Source organism: Cavia porcellus, unplaced genomic scaffold (assembly GCF_034190915.1).
Source record: "Cavia porcellus strain 051 isolate PalLab524CR breed Dunkin Hartley unplaced genomic scaffold, mCavPor4.1 scaffold_2, whole genome shotgun sequence".
Taxonomy (NCBI): Eukaryota; Metazoa; Chordata; class Mammalia; order Rodentia; family Caviidae; genus Cavia; species Cavia porcellus.
Genome location: NW_026947485.1, coordinates 26,370,052 through 26,395,384, shown reverse-complemented (window position 1 = coordinate 26,395,384; position 25,333 = coordinate 26,370,052). Strand labels below are relative to the sequence as shown.

The 25,333-nt window shown below is 36.8% G+C and overlaps 1 protein-coding gene across 2 annotated transcripts in view; it reads right to left on the bottom strand.

Moving 5' to 3' along the window:
- Nucleotides 1-5,226: 5,226 nt before the first annotated feature.
- The window catches only part of Ccdc126 (coiled-coil domain containing 126), a 28,382-nt gene continuing 8,275 nt past the window's right edge, over nucleotides 5,227-25,333 (bottom strand). For both annotated transcript variants that reach the window (XM_063239496.1, XM_013150454.3), the window contains exons 2-3: nucleotides 17,267-17,645; nucleotides 5,227-7,082 (exon numbers count right to left, since the gene is read on the bottom strand). In XM_063239496.1, the coding sequence (XP_063095566.1) occupies nucleotides 6,898-7,082; nucleotides 17,267-17,504 (423 nt within the window). In that variant the 5' untranslated portion in view covers nucleotides 17,505-17,645 and the 3' untranslated portion in view covers nucleotides 5,227-6,897. The remainder of the gene's footprint in view (nucleotides 7,083-17,266; nucleotides 17,646-25,333) is intronic.

The following is a 25,333-nucleotide window of genomic DNA, read 5'->3' as shown; positions in this document are numbered from 1 at the left end:
TTCCCAGGAGGTGGTGCAAAACTTTAGCTGGAGGAAGTGGGTCACTAGAGTCTGTCCTTGAATGCGGTGTTAGGACCCTGGCACCTCTCTGTGTCTCTCACATGCGCTTTCTTGCTCTCTTTCTGTCTCTCTCTCTGATCCCCAGCTACCATACATACTTTCCTACAATACATTCTCTACCATGTATCTCTACCATGATGTTCAATCGTGACTTAAGTCCAAAGTGATGGGATCAAGCAACCATAGACTGAAACCATAAACCAAAATTCTTTCCTCCTTTAAATTGTTTGTCTCAGGGATTGTCACAAAGATGGGCAGTTGAATACACACAGACTATCCTAGATTATACAATGGACAATAAATCTAATTACAGGTGTCCTTAGCAGAGAGAGATTTCACCACAGAAGACAGTGTGATGGCTGAAGCTAGATGTTCACTGCTGCCTTTGGAACAGCAAGTGGGGCCATGAGCCAAGGAATGCAAAGAACACAGTTCTAGCAGCTGGACAGAGTGGGAAACGCATCCTGACCTTCACACAGCTCCTGAGGGACCCCAGTTGTGCTAGCACCTTGATTTTAGCCACTAGAACTGACTTTAGATATTTGAACCCCAGCACTCAAGAATTTTGAGTTTGTTTGTTTCAATATGGGAGGCTGAGCCCATGGTTATGTCCCTAGCCCTTTTTATTTTTTGTAAATGGTGTTTAACCTACCAACTTTGTAATCATTTTTTAATGGCAATTATAGAAAACCAACACGCCTCTCTGCTACCTTACACAATAAAAAAATAGGATAAAAGTTTTCACATATGGGACAAGAGAAGCATAGAACAGTGATCCCTGAGAGAGACAAAATGAGCTGAGCCCTATCATGGCCCCAGTTTACTGCATAAGTTCCAAAGCTACAGTTTAGGGAAGAAGAATCCAAACATGGTCAGGTCCTTAAATTGAAGAGGAAAAACGGAGAATTCAGGAATAATAGTACAGATAAATTTGCAAAGTAAAACACTAAGAATTGCACAGAGAGGCAGAGCTCGCACAATGTGTGAAGGGATACTCTTAGGCTTTGGCTGAGGGCTGATTAGAATGATTTAACCACACAATGAGAAGAGCTAAATTTTAAAAACTGACATATAGACTGCTGATGAAGATGCACAAATACAATCTTGCATACATTACCACTGGGAATATAAAATGAAACAGCCACCCTGGAAAACAATTTGGTGGATTCTTCAAAAACTAAGCATCACACAATCTCAACAAAACCAGTGTGTGGTTTATTAAGAAAAAACAAAAATCATATAAATGTTCCTGGATTAAGGTCTAGGCTGCCCACTGCTGGAAGATCAATATTCAGGTGATGAGTATTAGAGGTTTATTCAAAGACCAGTATATTGGAATATGAACAGGCTGAACCTTAAAGTTCTTCAAAACGCCATCTTAGGGGACTCAGTATAATGAGCTTTTTAAGAAAGGAAAAAAGCAAAACGGGTGTGGTGGCACATGCCTGTAATCCCAGCGCTCGGGAGGCTGAGGCAAGAGGATCGCTGCAAGTTTGAGACCAGCCTGGGCTATAAAATGAGCTCAAGGTCAGCCTGAACTGCATAGTGAGATCCTGTCTAAAAAAAAAAAAACAGAGAAAAAACTGTAAAAATAAGTTTTGTGCATAGCAAATGATGTTAGCAGCTCAACACTGACTTATAAAAGGCAGGCTGTTAACTCTATGTGGTTGGATGAAAGCAGAGATATAAATAATAATGCAAAGGTAGCAGTAATTTTGTGTTACCCTGTTGGTGACATCCTGAGAAAGGAGCTCCTGAAACTGGTATCTGCCTGGAAGAACACAGGGGTAGATATCTACAGTGCTGTGTGGTGGCTTTTTTGTCACAAGAGATGTTACACCACACTTAAATGAACAAAAAAACCTGCACAAAGTACAGGGAAGACAAAGGATGATTTGTAATATCGAAACATTTGAGAGAAAACTACATCATTTTTTAAATTGGGTAACTGAAATATTTTCTAAATCTAAAAATGCATTTAGAAAATTCACCATTTGCAGTCAGTCCTAAGCCACCAGGAAATTTAGAAGGAATTTTCTAGCATTGTAGCAGCTGCAAAGAGAATTTGTTTTTTTAGTCTCATAAGATGGAGACAGACCTGTATTTTCTTTCTGCTCCAGATAAAACCAGTTTTGAACAACCTGATCTTTTTAGCTTACACTGATTAGATTTTGGAAATCTGGAAATGGAGCTATTGAAATTTCAAGAGAGCTCTATCTAGAAAAAAAATTATATGAACTGTGTGCAATACTAGTTAAGAGTATAAAAGCATGACAAAGGAGTACAACTGGTAGTTGTGAAAATGAAATCCTGGGGCTGGGGATTTAGCTCAGCGGCATAAGCGCCTGCCTTCAAGCAGGCCGTCATGAGTTCAATCCCTGGTACCGATAAAAAGGGGGAAAAAGAAAAAAAAAAAAGAAAAGAAAAAGAAATCCTTAAAGTGGGATTCTCTGCCAAATTTTAAGTCAACAAAAGCACTTGGGACTGCTTTTCTTACTTTGTTTGGATCACCCTAAGCTTGTGAGCAGGTTTTCAGCTTTAAGTTCTATCAAATACAATACACGAAACAGACTAACAGATGACCTGAGGGCTGTATTTGTTGCCCTCAAATTAAGAAAGTTTGAGCCATGGTTTGACAGATTGTCAACACACATGTAACAGCAAACAAGCACACAAAATGCAAACTTACACTTCAATAAAAGGCTGAGTCACTGGAAAAAAGAAAAAGAAAAAAAAAAAAGAGAAAGGAGAAGTGGAGCAGAAAAGCCATGTGCTGAGTGGGGTCTTCCTCATCCAGCAGTGTCTCTCCAATCCTCTGGACCATAACGATGGTCCTCAATCTTCCGGGGCTGGCTCCAACAGGTTTTTGGGGGTTTTAGGGTTTCATTTGTTTGTTTTTTGTAATGGGAATCACTCAGGACCACGTGCTTGCCAGGCAGGCACTTATGCCACTGAGCTATATCCCCAGCCACCCAATAGTTTTTAGACAAAAATATTTTTTAAGAACTCACTTTATTAAAAAAAAAAAAAAAGAAAGAAAAAAAAAGAACTCATTTTATTATACCTCTTCACAAAGTTAAAAAAACAGTAAATTCTAAATAAAGGATCTCCTTCTCTGTTCTAAACATTTTTGATTTTGTATTTTTCATTGTATCATGACCCATTCTTTCAAACAGACATTTAAAAGAAGGGAAAACAATGTATTGCTAGCTACTACACTCAAAGGGCTCAGTTAAAACCAGAACATTGTTTGCATCTAAACTAAGCCTGCAAGTCAGAGGCTGCAATGCAAACTAATACTTTTAAGCTTCTGAGGTATAAATTCATGAGATGAGGCAGATTCTGTAAATCCGTAAGGATGTTCTGTCTCTGAAAAGATACTTCATTCAATACAACCTACCTAGTCAAAGTCAAGGTCATTAGTTTTTGTCTTTGCTTTTTTGAGACAGGGTCAGGCTGTCCTTGAATTTACTATGTAGCACGGGCTAGTCTCAAATTTACGGCAGCTCTCTTGCCTCAGCCTCAAGTGCTGGGATTATAGGCATGCACCACTGCACCCAGTTAGTTTTGGTTTTTGTTTTGTTTTGTTTAGTACCAGGAATCAAACTTAGGACTCACCCTTGCCAGGCAAGCACTGTGCCAGTGAGCTATTATCTATCTCTAGCCAAGTATTTCTTGAAGACTAAATAAAACCCAAGTTCTCCTGAAATGTTTAAATATTGTTTAATATAGTGCTTACAGTAAAATCAAAGATCCTCTTGTCACTGGCTAACATGAATTCTGGGTTGCATGTAAGATAGAAATCAAACTGAGCTTGTTCCTGAGCCACTGTCCACCACTGTCTGCCCTGTTGTTCCGGGGCTTCTAAAGAGACAGACTGCACACTGGATTCTAAATCAACTGCAAGTTCTGCTCAATTCATATAAAAACTTCATATTGGCAAAGTGTAGCTCTTTTAGTTTTAATAGCCCTGGCTTTGAATGCCAGCGGCCCTCCTTGCTGCTCAGAACCAGCAACTATCAGCAGTTCTCAGGAACTCTAGCTACTAGAGATGGTGGCTCCACCTACCCTTCATCACTCTCCATCACTTGCTGCCAGCTACCTAGAGTATTATAAGCACCAACTGCTGGCTACTTTCAGCACCAGAAGCCTTTTTCCAGTGTTGCCAGCAACCTTTGGTATTACCAGCTCCTAGTGAACCAGGGGAGCATGCTATAGGGAAGAATACAGCATCTGGCAGAGGCTTTATCAGGACTTACACTGCAGCGCAGAGGTAGCAGCACATAGGCTGAACCTGCTGAAGGCACAGGAGATATGCTTCAAAGGAAAAAGGAGGGCTTGCCCGTGTGCAGAGACAGACTGGTCATGGGTTGCCGGCCTCTGCAGATCAGAATGAGAGCTACAGAGGGACAGAATCATCAAGAGAGGCTGACAGGTCCATGACTGAATATGCTACAGCTGAACGAAATATTTCCCAGAGCAGCTGTGGGGTGCTGATGTAATAGGCTGGTTGTAAGGTGACCTAGCCACCGAAGAATTTAAGAAGTACTTCTTGGGGAGAATTAGGCCCTTCTCTCCTCTCTCACTCTAACATTAATGTGAAAGTTTTAAGTTGTTAATACCTTTAACGAGGTCCTCTGTGTTAAGTCCTAATTACCTGAGATCAACTGAAAGTATAAATAAGTAATAAACTCAGTGGTAAAGTACTTGCCTAACACATGCAAGGCACTGGGTTCAATCCCTACCTTCCCCCATCAACAGTTCATTTCAATTTGAAGGTGTTAGTCTAGGATCTACTTCTTACCACAATCTGGACTTGTTCCCTCTGACCCTACACTGAGATCCATTGTCTTAGCTAAGACATCAAAAAGAGGAACTATTGCATAACCTTCCATTTTCCTTTCAAAAAAATTATCTAGAGCTGATTAAATAGACCCCCAATTTTTTTTTAGGTAGAATCTTGCTATGTACTCTAGGCCAGTCACTTTGTAGCCCAGACTGGTCTCAAACTCAGAGTGATTCTCCTGTCCCAGTCTCTTGAGTGCTGGGTATATAGGTGTGCACCACTTCACCCAGCACAAACCTAAAATTATGATTTCTTTTGATCATTTATCATTTATCAAATATACAAACACTATTAAAGAAAAATGCATGTAACACATTAAGTACAAATAATATATTTTATTTCATCCCTGAAAACAAACACATAAAACAAAATGTCTACATCTAATCAAGAGAGAACAATTATTCCAAACTTTACCTGGTAGTGGTATATAATTAATTTCTTCATTTAAAGGTACAGAGAAGACAGTTTGGGAAGCTATCTTCATGAAATATTTTCTCATACTTATTTCAACAAAATGCTATAATTAATGTTACAACTTTTGGTAGCATATTGAAATCTTGAACAATACAGTATCTAAAATTAAAGTCCATAGAGGCTAAATCTAGATGCTAGCTGCACTTGAGCAGTATAGAGAATAAATACTATGAAACACAGGGCACCATATAGCAATCAGATTTGCTACATGGAAATTTAAATAAAGGTGTATTTTGTTCTATATTAGAATTATCCAAGTATAAGTTTTCTTGTGCTGTTTATAATCACTATTTTCCTGAAAAAGAGAGTCAATCTTTACAATATAAATGTCCTTAATTAAGTGGTCATTATGTAAGATAAATATCTAATCCAAACTTTCATAAAGCAGGGTACTCATGTAACATAAATAGCAGCACTTTCCAAGCAATTTATGCAGCACAATACCTACATTATATACATCTGTCAAAGGTCCTTGAGTCCCCTCCTGTCCCACCAACAGAAGCAAAACTACCCAAATACGGAATCATGTGCTTTTCCTTATGTCCTAGACACTCACAGAGTTAAGTTTCATTTCTGTTTTTTAAAGACAGTCTCATTACGTTGCCTGGGTTGACCTTGAACTCTCAATTTTCCTGCCCTAGCCTCCTGAGTAGCTGAGATTACAGGTGTTTAACACTGCATCTAGCTAAGGGATTAAACTTTTAAATCAACACTCATGTATGTGAAAAATCATGACTATAGCTATATTTCATTTTATCATAAAAATACTTTTATTTTCCAGATATATGTAAGAAATTTTAAATATGAGATTAGATAAGCAACTTTAATGTTGTTATAAATTGCCCCCAATATTTAGACTAGGTTACAGACAGTGGCTGCTACCATTTCAAGATTATACTTACAAATGTAATTTTTAAAAATATACAACAATTAACCTTCCTCTATTTTGACGAATAGTGCAAATGAAGACATTCTTTGGGTCATGATTTCAAAACACTATCTTTTAACATTATACTTCATTTCTCTGTTCATAATCTGAGTAACAAAATATAGTATTGGAAGTAAGCACATTTTCCAGTAACCTTAGTTGAACAGTTACATTTACTGAGAACAAATGACAGAATAATTCTGTAACAATATTCTCCACTTGTCTGAAAACATGTTATATACTTAAATATTTTATGAAACCAAATTCACATCTTTTAGTGTTTTTGTTTCAATTTGACCTCAAACACAAAACATTTACACAAAGATCACCTACCTGCTTATCACATCAACCATGTTGACAAACTCCCTTTAAGGATGTAGTACAGCATGGGAGACTTGTCTGAAAGCAAACTAGTGACACTTATAATTTTATATACAGAATTAGAGTTCCATGAATCCAGCAAATTCCTTGAAAATATGTTGCACTTTTATTGTAAAGTATTACTCTCTCCTAGCCAGCAATTAAAAAGCTTCTCTGTGATAGGATATAATTCACAGTGAATATAACAGTGCAAGGTGATCTTCAACTGCTATCTGATGCTGCCCGAGGCATTTATTCTTTTATTTGTGGTTACTGGCACCAAGTTCCCATTAGTGCCGTTGGTAGTGTTAGTAGCTGAGCCATTCACAACAATATAGTCCACTTTGCTCTCCAGCTTCACCAAGCGTTGTAAAATGTCATCCAAAAGGACAGCAATTGTTCTTTTCAGATCAGCTAGGGGGGAAAAATCAGAATGGTAAGTACATCAGGAGGGCACTTAATACATGCTTTTATACTTTGAAAGAAAACAGTAAATAATTATCAAATCATCCCAGAGAAAATATACAGAGTGTATATTCAAACCACAAGTAGGAAAAGCCTATTTTATGTGGTTTTTTTTCTGCTAGAGGCGGGGGCTATGTTAGTCAATGTTCTAATATGGAGTTACTAAAAGGAATGTGAGAGTTGTAAATATGGGCGCTCACTTTTGTAGTGCAATGGAACAAATTTAAAGACTGGTTCAAAAATATTAGTCCCTCTGTAAGGAATATATTCACTTTGAGTTTCTTAAAAGCAGTTTGAAAAAAATACAGTGGACTGGCAGGAAAGGTGAAAAGGTAGCTAGGAGGTACACTGCAATACAGAAAACAGAAGCCTCTGTCTCCGCAGAGTACAGTGCAGGTGAGAGCCTGGGGTTCCAAGCAAACACCAGAAGTATGGTCACTGCAGGAGGTAACACACCTTGTACTTCAATCTCTTCCAAAGAAATAATGGGGAATACTACATCCCTGAGCTCACTGGAAGGTTAAGGGTTTCAATAGAATCTACCTGAGAAAAACGAAATGATGATTTTCTTTTTTTATAAAATTCTATTTTCTCAGGTTTACAAAACACATCTAATAGACATTAAATGCTAAATATTAGCAATATTGTTTTGGGCTTTTTTTTTTCTGCTTTGCTTTGTTTTGAGATAGGGTATTACTATACAGCCCACGTTAGCATTCGACTTGTTATGTAGTGCAGCCTTGTCTCAAACAGGCAATCCTCCTGCCTCACCATCCTGCATAATACTGGTTTTTTGTTTTGTTTTTGGTTTTGGGGGGCTTTTGTTTTTGTTGTGTTTTGTTGCTTTTGCATTAGTTTTTCTTTTGTCTTTTATCTCAGACCAAAAAAGCAACCTAACCTGGGATCACTAATGAAAATCACCTAACGCCAACTGATAAATTTGCCAATGGTTCTATTATTAAAGTATCAAAAAAAAAGCATGAACCACAAAAGAAAACAAAAAATAAATTGAACCTCTTCAAACTTAAAAACTCTGGGGTCAGAGTGGTGGCACATCGCATAGGAAGCCAAGGCAGCAGGATCACAAGTCAGAACCCAACACGGACAAATTAGCAAGACCCTGTCTCAAAATAAATAAAGGGGGTGTGGATGTAGCTCAGTGGTACAGGTTCCCTGGGTTTAATCCTCAGTATGACATACACACAAAAGTAAATCTGAAACACAGTAAAAGACACAGTTATCAGGGAAATGTCCAAACTAAATATCCTCAATCTCTATGTACTTCCCAAGCTTCTTGTGAAACTACATCATTACTTGAGTTGTGTCACCCAGGGCAAGGTTGTCAGGAATCAATCTCATGAAGCACAGAAGGACCAAACACCATCCCCCACCACCACCCTGATTTAGATCTGCTAATGCTGCATCACAACCCCCACCAATGCCCATAAGGAGTTGGTCTTTACAGACTGAAGAAAAACTTACCATCCTCTGGGAAAATAGATAATAGAAATTACACTTTTTTTGTTTTTTGAGACAAGGTCTCACTATACAGTTTAGGCTGGATTCAAACTCACTATGTAGTCCAGGATGTCCTCAAACTCATGAAGATCCTCCTGCCTCAGACTCCCAAGTGTTGGGATATCAGGCATAAATCACCAACCCCAGCAGAGATTATACTTTTTTTAAAAAGGGGGGTGGGGAGCAGAGGACTTGATCAGACATTTCTCTGAATAAGGTATGGAAAGAGCAAACAAGCATGAAGAAAGATCTTTGTAGTTTGTAGAAAGAAACTACAAATCAAAGCCATAATAAGATACCACTTGCTACCTACTGGAATGGGTATAATCAAAGAAGGAATGAGGTACTGACAAGGGATACAAGGAATTTAAAAACCTCTTACATTACTGGTGGGAACATGAAATGGCACAATTATTATAGAAAATGGCTTGGCAATTCAAAAACTTAAATAAACATAAAGTTACATGACCAGGAAGTCCACTCCTACGTATACAACCCCAAGGACAAGAAATATTGTATACCAAAGTTCTTTTTTTGTGAAATTTTATTTGTAATACCCAAAAAGTATAAACAATTCAAGTGTCCATCAAAAGATATATGGAGAGGGGCTGGGGATTTAGCTCAGCGGCATAAGCAGGCAGTCGTGAGTTCAATCCCTGGAACCGATAAAAAGGAAAAGGAAAAAGACAAAAAAAAAAAAAAAAAAAGATAAATGGAGGGCCAGGAATATAGCTCAGCAGCACAGCCTGCCTGGCAAGCGCAAGATCATGAGTTCGATTCCAGGTACCAAATAAATAAATGGATAAATAAAATGTGTTATACACCTAAAACAGTATTATTCAGCCATAAAAAAACAAATTATATTCTGGATCAATGCTATGGGCGAACCTTGAAGATACTATGCAAAACAAAATATGTAAGTTAGACACAAAGATCAAATATTGTGCAGGTCTACTACACAGAATTTTTTAAACAAGCAAATTTAGAGACAAACAGTAGATGAATGTAGATGAAAGGTTACCAAGGACCAGGGAGAAAGGAATAAAGAGTTATTTGGCGAGGAGGTGTCATCAAGGAATTGTCCTCTCCCCCAATGATTGCTTAATAGTCAGATGGCTTCTTATTTGTAGTGATCCAAGTTTTGAAAAGAAACACAGATGGACCACAACATTGTAAATGTAAGTAATACCAATGAATTGTACCCTTAAAAATGGTTAAGTAGAGCTTAACCACAGCACAGTGGCACAGTGGTGCTCTCCTATAATCCCAAACCCTTGGAAAGCAGAGGCAGGAAGATCGTAGCAAGTTCAAGGCCAGCCTGGCCTATAAGTTCAAGGCCCATCTAAACTATGTAGCTAGATGCTGATGTGTACATGCTCTGGAGGCCAAACTCAGGCCTTCATCCAGGGCTACAACCCAACTCCCATTTTTTTTTTTTTTAACCAGGGATCTAACTCACAACTCGCACACTTGCAAAGCAGGCACTTATGCTGCTGAGCTAAACCCCTGGCCCTACAACCCAACTCTTAAAACACAAATTTTTAAAATCTTCTAGATTTCAAATTAAAAATAGGGAAAGCAGACATTTCTCAAGATCTTTCAATCAAGAGTTGTAGGGGAAAAAAAAAATATTAAGAGTGGCTGGTAAATAGGGGATATAGGAAATTATTATTTATTTTTTACATCCTTCAGCAATAAGATTAAAAAACAAATACTGAGGGGCTGGGGATTTAGCTCAGCGGCATAAGCACCTGCCTTGCAAGCAGGCGGTCATGAGTTTGATCCCTGGTTCGATAAAAAGTTTAAAAAGTTACAAAAAAAAAAAAAAAAAAAGAACCAATACTGGACCTCTGTTTTGCTTGACAGTCCTTTACAATCTGAAGAAAGAGAATATGGGGTGGGAGTGAGGATCACTAGAATATTAACAAAATGAAGCTAAATCCTTGGGAGTCTTAATATAAATTATGAAGGTATAGTGTAATCATTGATTAGGATTAGAAATAGCAACTAAAGGAAAAGGTAGGATAAATAAGAAATGATTATTTGTTTTATAGTAGTTGTAACTGACATCATGAACACTAGGCAAGCACTCTATTACTGAGCTGTATCTCTAGTCCTTTTTATTAATGTTTCATTCTGAGACCTGGTCTTAAATTGCCCATGTGGTCCTCAAATTTATAATTCTCCTGCATGCGTCTCCTGAGAAGCTGGAATTACAGCCAATGTACCACCATGCCCAGCTCTGATAACTTTTAAAATATTGTTAAATTCTATTTAATATTTTCTTAATGAGTTTCTCATCTATATTCAGCAGACATACTATAGTTTTTATTTCTTACATTGTTTTCAATTTGCTATAGTGAACTGGGAAGGTTTTCTCTTTTCTGGAACATTAATTCTTTAAATTTCTGACAGAATCTTCAGCAAAATCATCTGAGTCTAGTGATTTTTGGCATGCGTAAGCCAGAGGGGAGGATTTTAAATTATAAATTCAATTTCCCTAATAGTTATAGCACTGAATAAAATACACAAATGTTTAGCACCAAATTCCTCATCATTATAGACTAAGCGAGGTAAAGACATAGTTATGGAAGGAAACTATTAGTCATTAACAGCATAACTTACATGTAATACCATGAAATATGTACACAGAAATTAAGTAAAAACAAATATATTACAGACTCCTATGCATAATGTAATCCCTGGTTCAAAATATAAAGAAGTGTTAGAATGTACATTTATACTGTCTCTTTAGTAAACTACAAATGGCTGATTATCTTTGTACATGAAGTTTATTAATAGAGAACAGCATATTCACTTATTGCTGCAGATACTACGTGAATACCAAAGTTAGAGATATTTACTGTTTAGCACTGTATATCAAGGATTGACATCAAGGATGTCAATCCTTGATATACCCAAATTAACAGATTCTCTCTGCTTTACTTATGTTACGTATTTCTGTAATATTCAAATACTTAAACATTTTTACAATCAGAAATATAGTAAAAAATATATATATACCCATATATAGCTGAGTCTCATTTTTACTTTTATCTTCAAGTTTGGAAGCTGGGCATGGAAGGACACGGCTATAAGCCTAAACTCTGGGAGGTTGAGGTTGAGGATCACAAATTTGAGCCCACCCTGGGCAACTTAGCAAAATCCTATTTCAAAATAAAAAACACTTATATAATAATAATATTAAGAAGATAAGGAAGAAGAAGAGGAGGAAGGGAAAGGAAGAAGAGGAAGAAAAGGAGAAAGAAAAAAGAAAGAGAGAAGAAGAGGAGGAGGAGAAAGAGGAGAAAGAGAAGATGATGATGATGATGATTTACAAGGGCCAGAGACATAGTTCAGCATAAAGGCCCTGGGTTCAACTCCAGTACTAAGGAAAAAAGTTTGCAGCCAGGCGCAGTGGTCTATGCCTGTAAGCACAGCTACTTGGGAAGCTGATACATGGAGGATCACAAATTTAAGGCTATCTGGAATAATTTAGCAATGTACCATTGCAAAATAAAAAAAATTTAAAAATTTTTAAAAAGCTTAAAATGTGGCTCAGTGGTAGGGAGTCCTTAGAGTCTATCTCCAGTACTGGGAAAAGAAAAATTTTAAACCAAGTTTGTGTGCACATTTATGCATACAGAAAAAGTTAGTAGGAAAAGACAAAATATTAAGTAAATCTGTGTGGTAGGACCACAAATACTATTTCTTCTTTACTTCTTACCTGTCAATTTTTAACATGAAACATATATTAGTTTATTATAAAAATAAAGTTATTTTTATTGTGACCAAAGTAAAACAAACCTCTTCGTAAATGTACACTATAAACTTTTCTATATCTAAAAACCATGATAGAGTCAGCATAATTTAATCTTCTCTTGAGGAGCTGGCATTACTATGAGCATAAAATTTAATGAGTTCACTTCCGGGAGAACATGGCAGATAAATAACAGCAGCCACGGAGGCTCTCTGAGATTACCAGCTTAGAATCCAGGAATGGTGCCGTGTGAGGAGTCCTAAGTGAGGGGAGATGTACCATGCTGACCCAGAAACAAACTAAGCTGAGAGAAACCAACTGGAAATGCAATCCTGACGCTATAACAGGAACACATAAAATCTCAGCACGGAAGCTGGAGCCCAGGCCACTGGAAGCCAGGATTTGAATTCCCTGCTGCTGCTGCTTCCTCCCAATCAGCAAGGCAGGGAGAGAGACGAGCGAAAGCTCTGAGAGCGGGAATCCACAAACCAAACGGCGTTGAGAACAGGACTAGCAGGGAGCCCTGTATCGAGCTGTGGTGAGTGAGAGAAATGGGGACCCTTTCATAGACTAGGAGGCTTCAACAGAGGACATTCTGGGACCGGGCAGACTAGCTGGAACAGAACATTGCAGTGACTTTAGTCGCATATCCCCTCTCAAGCGGGATTGGTGGGGAGCGCTGGGCCTGGTGATGCTGCAGACTAAGATCCAGTAGGCTAGCCCAAACCAGGTCCCTGTGCCTGGTGGTGCACCCTAGCAGTGAAGCCTTCACTAGATTGATCTGGAGGGACGGGCCCAGCAGAGGCTGCCCAGGTCTGTGTCTCCCTAGTACACTGCAGTGGGCGGGAACACCTAGCCAGCGGATTCAAACAAACTGTAACAGACAAAGAGAATAAAAAACTAGGCCTCCTACATACGCTTATATGGAAGGACAAAAAGTATCGGAAGAGGGACCAACAAGAAAGGGTCCTCAGTCCCCAATCCTGAGAACACTGATCCAGGAAAGGTAAATGCAAAGGAGAATGAGGACAGAAAACATGCAATATCAGACATGGCACCAATAGACATAAAGTGATATCTCCAGAGCCTCATAGACAAGTTCAAAAATGAAGTATTTAATGAAATAAAGCAAGATATAAGTAGAATACTTAGAGAAATGCTAAGCACTGCCCAGGAAAAAACACACGGTGGAATGGAAGAACAGAAAAAAGGGGAGAATTGTTTGATGGAGAAAATAGAGAAAACATAGAATACATGAAGCAGGTTCAAAGAGATTACCAGGAAACTAAAAACTCTATTGAAAGCTGGCATAACAGCTTGAAAGAAACTAAGGATAGATTATCAGAACTGGAGGACAGATTTGTAAGGTAGGAGCATGAAATGAAAAACTTCCTAAAAATAACAAGAAAACAAACAGCAATAATACAAAGGCTAGAAGATGATAAGAAGATCTATAACTTAAGAATTAAGAACATAAAAGAAGAAGTAGGGACACAAACAAATGGACTACAAAAGCTATTCACAGAAATAATCCAGGAGAATTTCCCTAACTTAGCAAAAGGTAAAGATACTCAGACGTATGAGGCATACAGGACCCCAGCCACCAACAACCCAAACAGAGCTACACCCAGGCATATAATAATCAAAATTCCAGAAATCCAATGTAAGAGCAGAATATTAAAAGCCGTCAGAGACAAGAAACAGATCACTTACAAGGGAACACCCATCAGAATTACAGCAGATTTCTCAGCATAAACCATCAAATCACAAAGAGCGTGGGGGGAAATAATTCAAGCTTTGAAAGATAATAACCTCCACCCAAGACTGATATATTCTGCACAACTGTCTCTAGAAATTGATGGAAAAACAAGGTGCTTCCAGGATAAAGAGGAACTAGGGGAATTTGTAACCACCAATTCAACTCTACAGAGAACACTGCAGGATATTCTAAAAAAGAAAAATACCAAGAATCCAGAAACAGTGGCAGAGAGGCCACAATGAATGAAGCAGAAAGCGAAATGAAGAAGACAAACTGACAACTAATGACTAGAAAAAGAGCTCAACAGAAATGAGGCAGAGAAGGTTGGATAGTAGGAACAGCCATTTTGGAGAAAACAAGACATCATAATAGCTAGTGCTTATTTAATATCATCTTGTTTTGAAGTCCCATCAAGCTTTTGTTCTTCTGTCTCCATCGGTTTTAACCTGTTGTATCTTATTGGACTTTATTATATGTGATAATATAAACAAAACCTTTATAGACAAGGAGATTATACAGAAACCATTGTTCATTTTCTATTAGTTGATTCTAAATACCCTGTAATACTGTCATTCTCTTGAATGGTTTTACATTGTCTTGATATGTTTAATGTTACAGTATATGAAGTTATAGCCAAAGATTTTAAGGAAAGGGACACTATGGTAAATATTTTTATGTTGAAATTATCTTGTGGTGAAACACTAGTTTGCTTAAATGGCTATGTTTTGACCTGTGCTGTTTTGTTGTTATGCCCTCTTTTTTATCTCAATCTCCTTTTTATTATCTACTTTTTCAATTTTATCCTTTTAATTAAGGGAAAAATAAATTTAAAATAGCAGGATATATTATAGTAACCCACTTTTATTTCCTATTAACTTGATTTGAAATCCTGTATTGCTCTCACCATCTTGTTTTGACTGATTTTCCTCTATTCTGTTTTGCTTGATACTACCAAGTTTGAAATTATAGGCAACAACTATGAAGACAGTAAGATTCATTATGATGCCCATTCTGGTTGACTATTATCTTCTTTTGAAGTCCTCTAATGTCTCCAATGTTTTGGTTTTATTGGTCTTGATCTTTACTGTTTTGTTCAATTTTATTATAACTGATGATATAGGCAATCTGGTTTTTTTTTTTTTTTTTGGTCTTTTTCCTTTTTTATCGGTACTGGGGATCGAACTCATGACTGCCTGGTTACAAGGCAGGCGCTTATGCCACTGAGCTAAATCCCCAGCACCTAGGCAATTCTTTTTAAGACAGCAAGAGGCATTAATGGTAAGCTTTGTTGATCACCTTGTATTTTGTTTTTACATTATGTATTATGTCCATCCTTTTGATTTGACTGACTCTGTCCTATTATGTCACATTTACGTTCTTCAAAAAAAAAGTAATAAGAACAGTGGGAGTAATAAAACCCAAAATGTGTAATTGTCATTGTACAAAAGAGAGGAAAAGAAAGTGCTCTAAAGGACATAATTGTATGTATATTTAAGTGTATAGGATAGGTAACCATATTACCAAGTTTTATTGGATCACTGAACAGAACTGTTTGCAGTCTCACTGTTTGAATGTCCACTCTATATGCTTTAATTTTGTAAAACTTGAACAATTATTTCTAAGATGACAATATGTAATCTATTAACTAGTGATTTCCTACTGTTTATTTTTTCTGAAATTCTGTATAACTTGTACCTTTTTTCTGTTTTTTTCTTTTTTCTCCTTAAATAAAATTTTTTAAAAATTTAATGAGTTCATGAAGTTGTAGGTAGTACAATAAAGAAAAATAAAATGGCATAGATTCAAGCAGTAGACCTGGAAATTTTTCTTTTTATGGTTCTTTTTGCTTGCTCTTTGGTAATTTTTTTCTCCATAAAGATATCTATAAAATAAATACCTGACCATTATACACAGCTGGGTAACATAATACAGACAGCTGCTTTTTAAAATACCACCATTATTATGGCCAAGTAGGAGGAAATTTCTTTCAAATACTGCTCCTGTTCTATAAGAACATGTTTCCATACTGTTTCTACCAGAATCGAACTGAACAGAATGCAAAACAAATGTAATTTCTACATTTGTATCTGTGACACAAGTACTTTCATCTCAGTACACATTCACTCTTTCATACCTAGTCATCTAAATTTGATTCTTAAGAATAAATGCAGAACAACACTATTACTTAAAAAAAATCATCATAAAGGAGACGATAATAAACACAAAGTGTCTCAGATATAGATGGTAAATGGAACACAGGCTTTTCACTACACTGACCCTGGATATCTCATTAAACATTACAGTAATTTTTTCTCTTTCATTTCTGTTCCTCCCACCCCTAAGCATAAATCCATGAGGTTGCCTGGCAAATGCAAGGTCCTGAGTTTGATTCCTGGAACCAAAAAATAAATTAATTAATTGATAAAATAAAATATTTTTAACCATGAGGTAAAATAAGAAAGGAAACAACAGCAGCAAAACTTCAGAAGCTGGAAAATGGATGAATAATAACTGACTTTGCAAACCAAAAAGTTGAACTTTAAATGAACAGGAAAAGTTAAGAATTCAGTCTTCTCCATCGAGCCTCACCCCCCAAATGCCCTAGAATCTTCTACCACACATTACTGAAAACAGGGTTAAAGAAGGGATGAAAAAAAGGTCTGGGTGAATATTTATAAAACTATTTGATTCCTAAAGCCTCTATATCTCTCCAAAACCTAAAATATCATGTTACGCAGAAACAGAACATTTAAAATACACACACGCATACATTTATATATATATTTTTGAACATATATTTTTTAAAGACAGGTAAACCCAGTAATGAAATGCCCCATCCCAATTTCTACAATGTACTTTATTCTTCAACAATTTAGATCAAACAAATGTTGTAGAATGTTAATAATTTTTAAATGGTGATGAATAGATGAGTATCATATTTCTATTTTTCAGTAAAGTTAACATTTCTAATAAAAAGTGAAGAAGAAAATTATTTTTAAAGATCCATACATGAAGTAGAGTTCAATCTCTGTGGCTATTTTTAAGAGAAAACAAGCTAAAGAGAGGAAAACTAGGAATATTTCATGGTTATCTTACCATATCCTGCCATAGAAGCACCATTCTCGACATCTACGGTGTTCTTATTTTCCTCTGCAAGAGCTTTAACGTATCTTTTGCTTAAATCTAATATTTGCTCACGTAACTTGACACTGCTTTGATGTCTTGGTTGCTGAAAAGTATAGTGCAGTAACATCATTCCCCAAAGGAGTCCAAACACAAGTAACAATAAACTCAACTTCTGGGACATATTTTTTCTTGAGATTGTAAAAAACATTTTCAATGAAGAAAGCAGACTTGATTGTAAAGCAGCAACTGGAGACAAGCCCTCAAACAAAACTTTTGAGAGAAAAAAGAAAAAACTTCTCTAACGTATATGCTTCATCTTCGGCAAGGTTGCTCCACTCTTACATTAACTCTGTAAATTGAGACAAAAAAAGGTAGTTAGTCCCACACGTAATGGTAACAGAATAGTGATTTTAAAAAGATTCTGTAGTTTTGATTTGGAACTGTGTTATTTCGTTGACAACTTTCTCACTGCCAGTGGACATTTTTGTCTTTTACTAGTTTCATTCATGTAACTTTTCAAAATTTTAACTATAGAAACATCAATTCATTGAAAATATCTGAAAAAGTCACCATAGTAATCTCTTCTCATTTAACTAAAATCACAGACACATAATAGATTTATAGGAGATCTCTATCTGTTCAAACACATCACTAACCTAATCACCTAACAGCTCTCCGTATTAAACAAAAAGTGAATGCCAAAATAAAAGTCTGAAATAAGGAAAGATAAAATGGATTCGAAAATCAAAATGCCTGTCTAAGAAGAATTTCCACAAGGTACCAGGAATCTAGCTCAGTAGCATGAGCACCTGCCTGTCAATCACAAAGTAGTGAGTTCAATCCTCGGTACCCCCAAAAAAAGAATTTCCACAAGGCAAATAAAGTACAAACATGTGCAAATATCACTAGAAGACATTATTAACAGAAATGAGGTAACCCTAGAAAACATCCCACCTATGAGGAAAAATAAGTTGTTTTCAAGTTATTACCTTATAAAATGATAGTAGATATAATAGTGATTACTTAACGACAAGTCTTAAAACAGGTTAAGATATGTTTCTATATTTCTAAACTTACAATTTCACATTTTAAGTGAAAAAAGTATGCACTTTGGATTAGACAAGGAAAAATTTAAAGATTATACTTCAACATTGTAGGTGCACAGGTATGTGCATGTGTGTGGTACTGGCACTAAAACCAGTTTACCACAGGAAGCTCTTTCACTAAGCTATATCCCTACTCCTTGCAAGTAACATTTACCTTTATATAAAATATCAAAATACAAAAATTCTCTATAGGATGTGTGAATTAAAGCATACGGAAGAGGGGACATTCTCAGCCCAGTCAATTCACTTGTCTTGCTCAGAAAACACCCAGTGTGTCACCTGGTCACGCCAACTAAATTCTGGAGCTCCAAGGTTTGAACATCCATCCATTCTGGTCAAAGTGTACTCTCCTGCCAAATCCCACCACAAGCATGACTATACCATTAATGAATACCTTACTGTCACAAACAATATGTGTACTGAAAATTGGAAATTAACTCCTTTTCAAATTTCCTTTTACATATTTCTTAACATTCACAAAACAAGTTTCTTTGGATCTTATTGTTTAAAAAATCATTAATATCCACACTGAAGTACTAAATTTTGCTTTATTATTTGTTTTGGTTTGGTTTTGTTTTGTTTTGTTGAAACAGGGTCTCACTATGTAGTTTAAACTGGCCTTGAACTCACTTCGCAACCCAGGCTGGCCTCAAACTCACGGCTATCCTCCTACCTGCACACCTGGCAAACTTGGTTCATTATCAAAATGAGGAAACATCTTTTCTAAAGATATTTTACATCTGAGCTCAGAAAGCAGGCCAGAAATACAGCTCAATGGCACAGTGCTTACTGGCAAGCATGAGGTCATGAGTTTGAGTCCCAGAACCAAAAAAAAAAAAAAAAAAAAAAAAAACCACACATACACACACACAGATTATAGATTTCCAAGCAAGAAGTTTGAAGTGCTTTACATATTTACACTCAGTTTATTCTTCATCAATCTTTACTGGATCTTCTTTGTGTTTAACTGTTACTCCTAGGCTAGCAGCCAGAGGAAGGATCTACTGGGAACCTGTCCTGAAGCAGTCACAGCATCAGCTCCAGAATTGGTAGACTACAAAGCCAGGTGAGTGACATCACTAAGAATGTAGAACATAGCCTGTAGATATTTTTGGTCACTTTATGCTAATTAAACTCATTGTATTTTCACCCTACCTACATTAATACATTTTCAACTAACAAGTAAGAAAACTGAGGGTAAAAGAAGTTAGTAATTTGCCCAACATCATATAACCGCACAGTAGTAAAGACAGGATTCAACCTCCGGCTCTTCACTACTGCCCCTCTACAGCAACAACAGTAAGACAGCAGCAGCAGGGACTGCAACGGTGAACTGAGCTCTTGTTATGTACCTATGTTTTGGTAAATACTTCACAGAGTTATTTCATTTAACGTCTGTAGCAATCCCACAAGGAATATGCTACTATTTTCACATTAAAAATGACCAAATTAAGATTTAGAGAGATTAACCTACCTAAGCTTTTTATCAATGCCTACTGACATCAGCTGCCTAAAGTCTGGTAAGAACTAAAAATCCAAAAGTTCAGAATCTGTATCTCTGTTCGGGGTTTGTCATTGCTTTTAAAACTCCTTAATATAATGACTGCCCATTGGCAACAACCCCTGGAACTCCATTAAAGCCATTCTGGAACTGGAACTGACTAGATCTCCCCACTAGAGGTCAGAAGACAACAAAACTGATTAAAACTTCACAAGATAAAAATGCAATTCCTCCCTTGACTTCTGACTCAGGCTCTCCAAAAGGTAGTATGTACAGACTTGCTTATCACCTCCTTATCTAAACCTAAAAGGCCTTCTGTAAGCCAGGGGAAATGATCTTGTCAAACACCAGGTATAAACTTATAATTTTAAACACAATGAGTGTTTCAGGAATATTTACAAGGTTCTAGATGATCCTAAAAAAAGACTCTCTTCAATCACATTTGTGCCTAGATCCTTTTTCTATATCCTCAAACTCTGTAAGACCCCAATCTTTAGCCCAAAGCCTGTGATTACTCTCTTGGAAACTCAGCTGTCCTCCTCGACAGTGTACTCTGGATGAACTCATCCTTGTTGGTGTAAATTCTTTTTACTGCCCAAGTCACCAGCCCTCCCTCTCCAGCCCTCTTCTCAAAGGGCACTCAAACCCAGTTCCATTAAAACTTGTAGGCTTTTCAAAGCTTCAAAAATAGAAAATCCCAAAAACTATTAAGGGCCTTAAACAGAAAAAAAGGAGATTCACTAGAGTGTGAAAACAGTACTGAGGGAAAACAATAGGAACCTCATCTATAAGAGGTCAAGTCCTTACAAGTAGGCACAAGCTTAAGAATAGCAGGTTGGCTGGGGATTTAGCTTAGCAGCATAAGCACCTGCCTGGCAAGCACGAAGTTGTGAGTTTGATTCCCGGTACCAAAAAAAAGAATAGCAGGTTGCTCACCACTACATTTGGCTTTAAGGGTAAATGGTGTAGCAACACAAGACAAAATTACAATGGTAGTAGCAGAGCAGGAACAAAGCTGGTTGAAGATATGATCCCAAAATAAAAAAACCTCAAGAAACAAGAAGGCCTCACAAAATCTAGTGAGTCCCAAAGATGAGGGGCCAAAGATCTCAGTTGCAAACTTTTTAAATGAAGAGCTCCCTGTTGGTCTATAGGGATTGTATACTAAGGTCTGACTGTACCATCAACCAAAAAGAAGCAACAACAACAAAAAAATACCTTCATGAGTGAAAGATGTTTCCAGCCTGGATTCCGTACACCCTGGGTCTGCTCAGTATTGCCACATACTCAGCAAATAAAAGTGGTGTAAGCAACCAAGTCAGAGGGAAGTGAGGAAATTCCATAGTACTGTGATTAGCAATGTATGTGTTTTTCAGCTTACCATGTTCATTATATAAGTTGTTATAGTGCTAAAAAGTAAGATATTTAATATGAAAAGGGTTTGTCTTTGAGAATATCAGAGTTACGAGAAATTGGAAGCACTATCCCACTCTACACCAGAGAATTCCCAAAGGACACCAAGGATTCAAGTATGTGTGGGGATCACCACCAAGATAGGACATTGTAGACAAGCGCCTTCTCCAAGTTAAACATTACATTTAACAAAGGGCTGAGGGGTTCACTTTTGAGGATTCCAGTTTGTTTCCAGAAGCAATTTCAAACTAGGGTAGTAGAGGTTATTAGAATTTCTAAAAGGACAAAATTTTACCTTTGGTCTCTTCTGGGGGGATAGTCTACATTACAATCATCTAGAGAGATTTTATTTAAATCTCAGTGCTATCACATCCCACTCCAATTACATTAAAATGCCTGGAGAAAGGAGCCAGGAATTTGGTTTTTGGTTGCTGCTGTTACTGTTTTAAACACTAGCTTATTCCTTGATGGGCAAAGAGACTGGAGATGTGCTGCCCAAATCTCAAACTTCCTTGTGACGCAGCAATGAGAGCTGCAGTTAGAGTGTCTAAATTCAAAGTCATAAATCAGCTTATCAGGTGTCACACAGGATTTCCGCCACTTAGGCTTTCCCATAATGACCCTGAAAGGAAAGGGTTCTGCTAGAACCCAAGTCATTACTGACATGAGGACAAGGCTCCATTTTTACTAGGCATGCATAGAGGCGAAGTAAAGAGAACGCAATTTCCATTGGTATCACTTTAATTCTTACTATCAATATGAATACACTGTTCTGTTCTCAGAGACAAATTTGAATTGTTTGGCAACTGAGGGCAGTTTACTTACATACTTTTACTGATTAGAAAGAGAAATAAGTCTAAGCCTCAATTGTTAAGGAAAAAAGAAAAGGGAGAGCTCTATGTCTCTTTTTTCTGGGTAATGTTCAAAGCTGCAAGCAATAAAAGAATTTGCACTTCAACACCCCATCCAACTTCCTACCCGCCCCCCACTCCCACCAGCACCCCCACACCTGTTTTCTTTGTTTCAAGTACTGGTCCTACATTCTAGGAACACACACAAAGGCAAAACAAACAAAACAAAAAGAAGTCCTGGGTTCCATTTCTAACACCACTAAAAAAAACTTTTTTAAATCAGGATTTGAGTATTTTGCCAATGAAGGAAAAATGCTGAACATCACTAATCATTTAAAAAATGCAAATTAAAGCTATTATGAAATATCACTTCATACCCAGAAGACTGTCTATTATCAAAAATAAACCAAACAAAATCCAGCATCATTCATGATAAAAACTCAGAAGAAAATCATTATAGAAACCTTTCCTTATAAAGATTTAAAACAAACCTCTTGCAAACATATAACTGGGGAAAACTGCAAGCTTTCCTCTAAAATCAGTAACAACACAAGGATATCCACTATCAACACTCTTGTTTAATACAGTACTCAAAATACAGAGTAGTAAGTCAAGATAAAGAAAAGGAATACATATTGAAAAAGGAGTAAAATTATCATTTGCAGATGACATGCTTCTTTATGTAGAAGACCAAAAAATTCCACCAAAAGACAGGATTAACTAAATAATAAATATAGCATAGCAGCAAGGTACAAAATTAACACACAAAAATCAATAGTACTGTTGTACACCAATAATGAACCCACCAAGAAAGAAATTAGGAAAACAATACCATTCACAATGGCATAAAGAATAATTACTTAGAAATTCACTGGACCAAGGAACTAAAAAGCTCTACAATAAAAACTACAGTACCCTTGAAAAGGAGATCAAAGAGGACATCATAAAATAGAAAGTTCTCCCCCCATCCCTGGATAAGTATCAAATTTGCCAAAGCAGCCAAAACATTTGTTCTCACAGAACTACAAAAAGTAACCCTAAAATTTATATTTAGCCTAAAGACATTGCATAGCAAAAGCTATCCTGAATAACAACAGAAAGCAGCAGCCAACATGATCCCAGATTTCAAGTTATATTACAAAGCTAGAGTGATAAAAACAGTATGGTACAGGCACAAAAACAGACATGTATCAGTGGCACAAAAGAGAGGATGCAGCTCTCTGGTCTTTGAAAAGGGGACCAAAAGCATACATGGGCAGAAAGAAAGCCTGTTTATCAATTTGTGCTGGGAAAGAAAACTATCAACATGCAGAAGATTGAATCTGATAGAACTGTGGGAGACCAGCGGCAGCTGAAAAGATAAGAAGTATGAAATATAAATGATTTTTATTTTGAGAATGCAGGGAGAGACACCCCCATCCCCTGGGGCCTGGCATCTCCACCCTGGAGTCAGCGATCTCTCCGTGGAACACGTGGAGTAAGGCACATAAGCAGCCTTGGTTTGGGGTGGAACCTAAGGGGGCATTAAGGATGCACAGGTAGCCCATTGGTCTTTGTTTGGTGCCATAGGTAAATTCCTAGGGGTGGGGGAGATAGGAGCTCCTTGGTTTTACTGGCTACAGTGTCCTCTGGGCCAAAACTCTTTCAGAATCTAGACACATTATCTATCGCTATGTGCCAAAATAAAATCAAAATAGATCAAAGACCCAATAGCTAGAAGATAAAATAGAAAAAGTCTTGAAGATTCATCCACAGGTAAAGACTATTTTAAAAACTCCAATTGTATAAGGAATAACATCAACAAATAGGATTATATCAAATTAAAAGGCTCCTGTATACACAACAAAGGAAACAATCAATTAAGTTAAGAAACAACCTAGAGAATGGGGGAAAAATTTGCAACCTACCCCACAGATAGAGGACTAATATCTATAATATAGAAAGAACTAAAAAAAAAAAAAAAATCAGACCCCCCCAAAAATAAAAGAGCCATTTAAAAAAAGCCAACTGAAACAGATACTTCTCAGAAGAAGAAATACAAAAGGTCAATAAATACCTGAAAAAAATGCCAATCTGTATAATACCAGCACTTGGGAGGCTGAGGCAAGAGGACTGTCCTGAGTTCAAGACCAACCTGGGTTATATAGTGAGTTCAAGGACAGCCTGAACTACACAGCAACACCGTATCTCCAAAAAAATAAATAAAAGGTCACCTCTCGTCTTTAGAGAAATGCTAATTAAAAAAATACTGAGATTCCATCATCAAGAATAGCTATCATCAAGAAATCAACTAGTAACAAATGCTGACAAGGCTGGGGAAGGTGGGGCGGGCAGTTCCTACATGGTTGATGATAATGTCAACTACAACTACTATAAAAATCAGCTTGGAGATTCCTCAAAAGACTAAACTCCCAGTTGTACAAGGAATAACATCAACAGTCTAAAATTAGGAATTCCATTTGACCAGCTATTCCCCTTCTAGGTATCTTCCTGAAAGGGCTTAAAGATCTTGTATTATGGTAAATATACATATCCATGTTTATAGCAGCACAACTCATAACAGGTAAATCTTAGAAGTTGTATAAAGGTCTATCAACAGATTCATGGATAAGGAAAATGTGACGTTTATTCACAATGAAATACTACTCTGCTATAAAGAAGTCATCTTTGTATTTGAGTCATCTAAAGAAAAATGGATGCACCTCCAGACCATACTGGTAAGTGAAACACATCAGACATGTCACATTAAACATCACATAGCTTCTCTTAAGAAAACGCAAAGTATAAGTAATTTAAAGAGCAAAATAGAAGATAAACAATAAGAAACAGGGAAATCGATCTTTGACAAATGAGAAAGGAATCTAGAGCTGGAAGGAGGGGAAGGGATGAAAAAATAACAAGAATTAAGATGTGTTATATACATGAAGTAACTCCCCACAATGAACATGATTATCATATACTGCAAACATGTTCTAATAAAATAAAACTTTTAGAATTTTGACAAAGTATAAAAAAAATCAAAACTCTTCTGCACTTCTGATGAGAATGTTAAAATTATGCAGTTACTGTGAAAAACAATATGGTAGTCTCTCAAAAACTGAAGAGCTAGAGATAGGGATGTAGCCCTGTAAAATTAGTGCCTAGCATGCATAAGACTTTGGCTTTA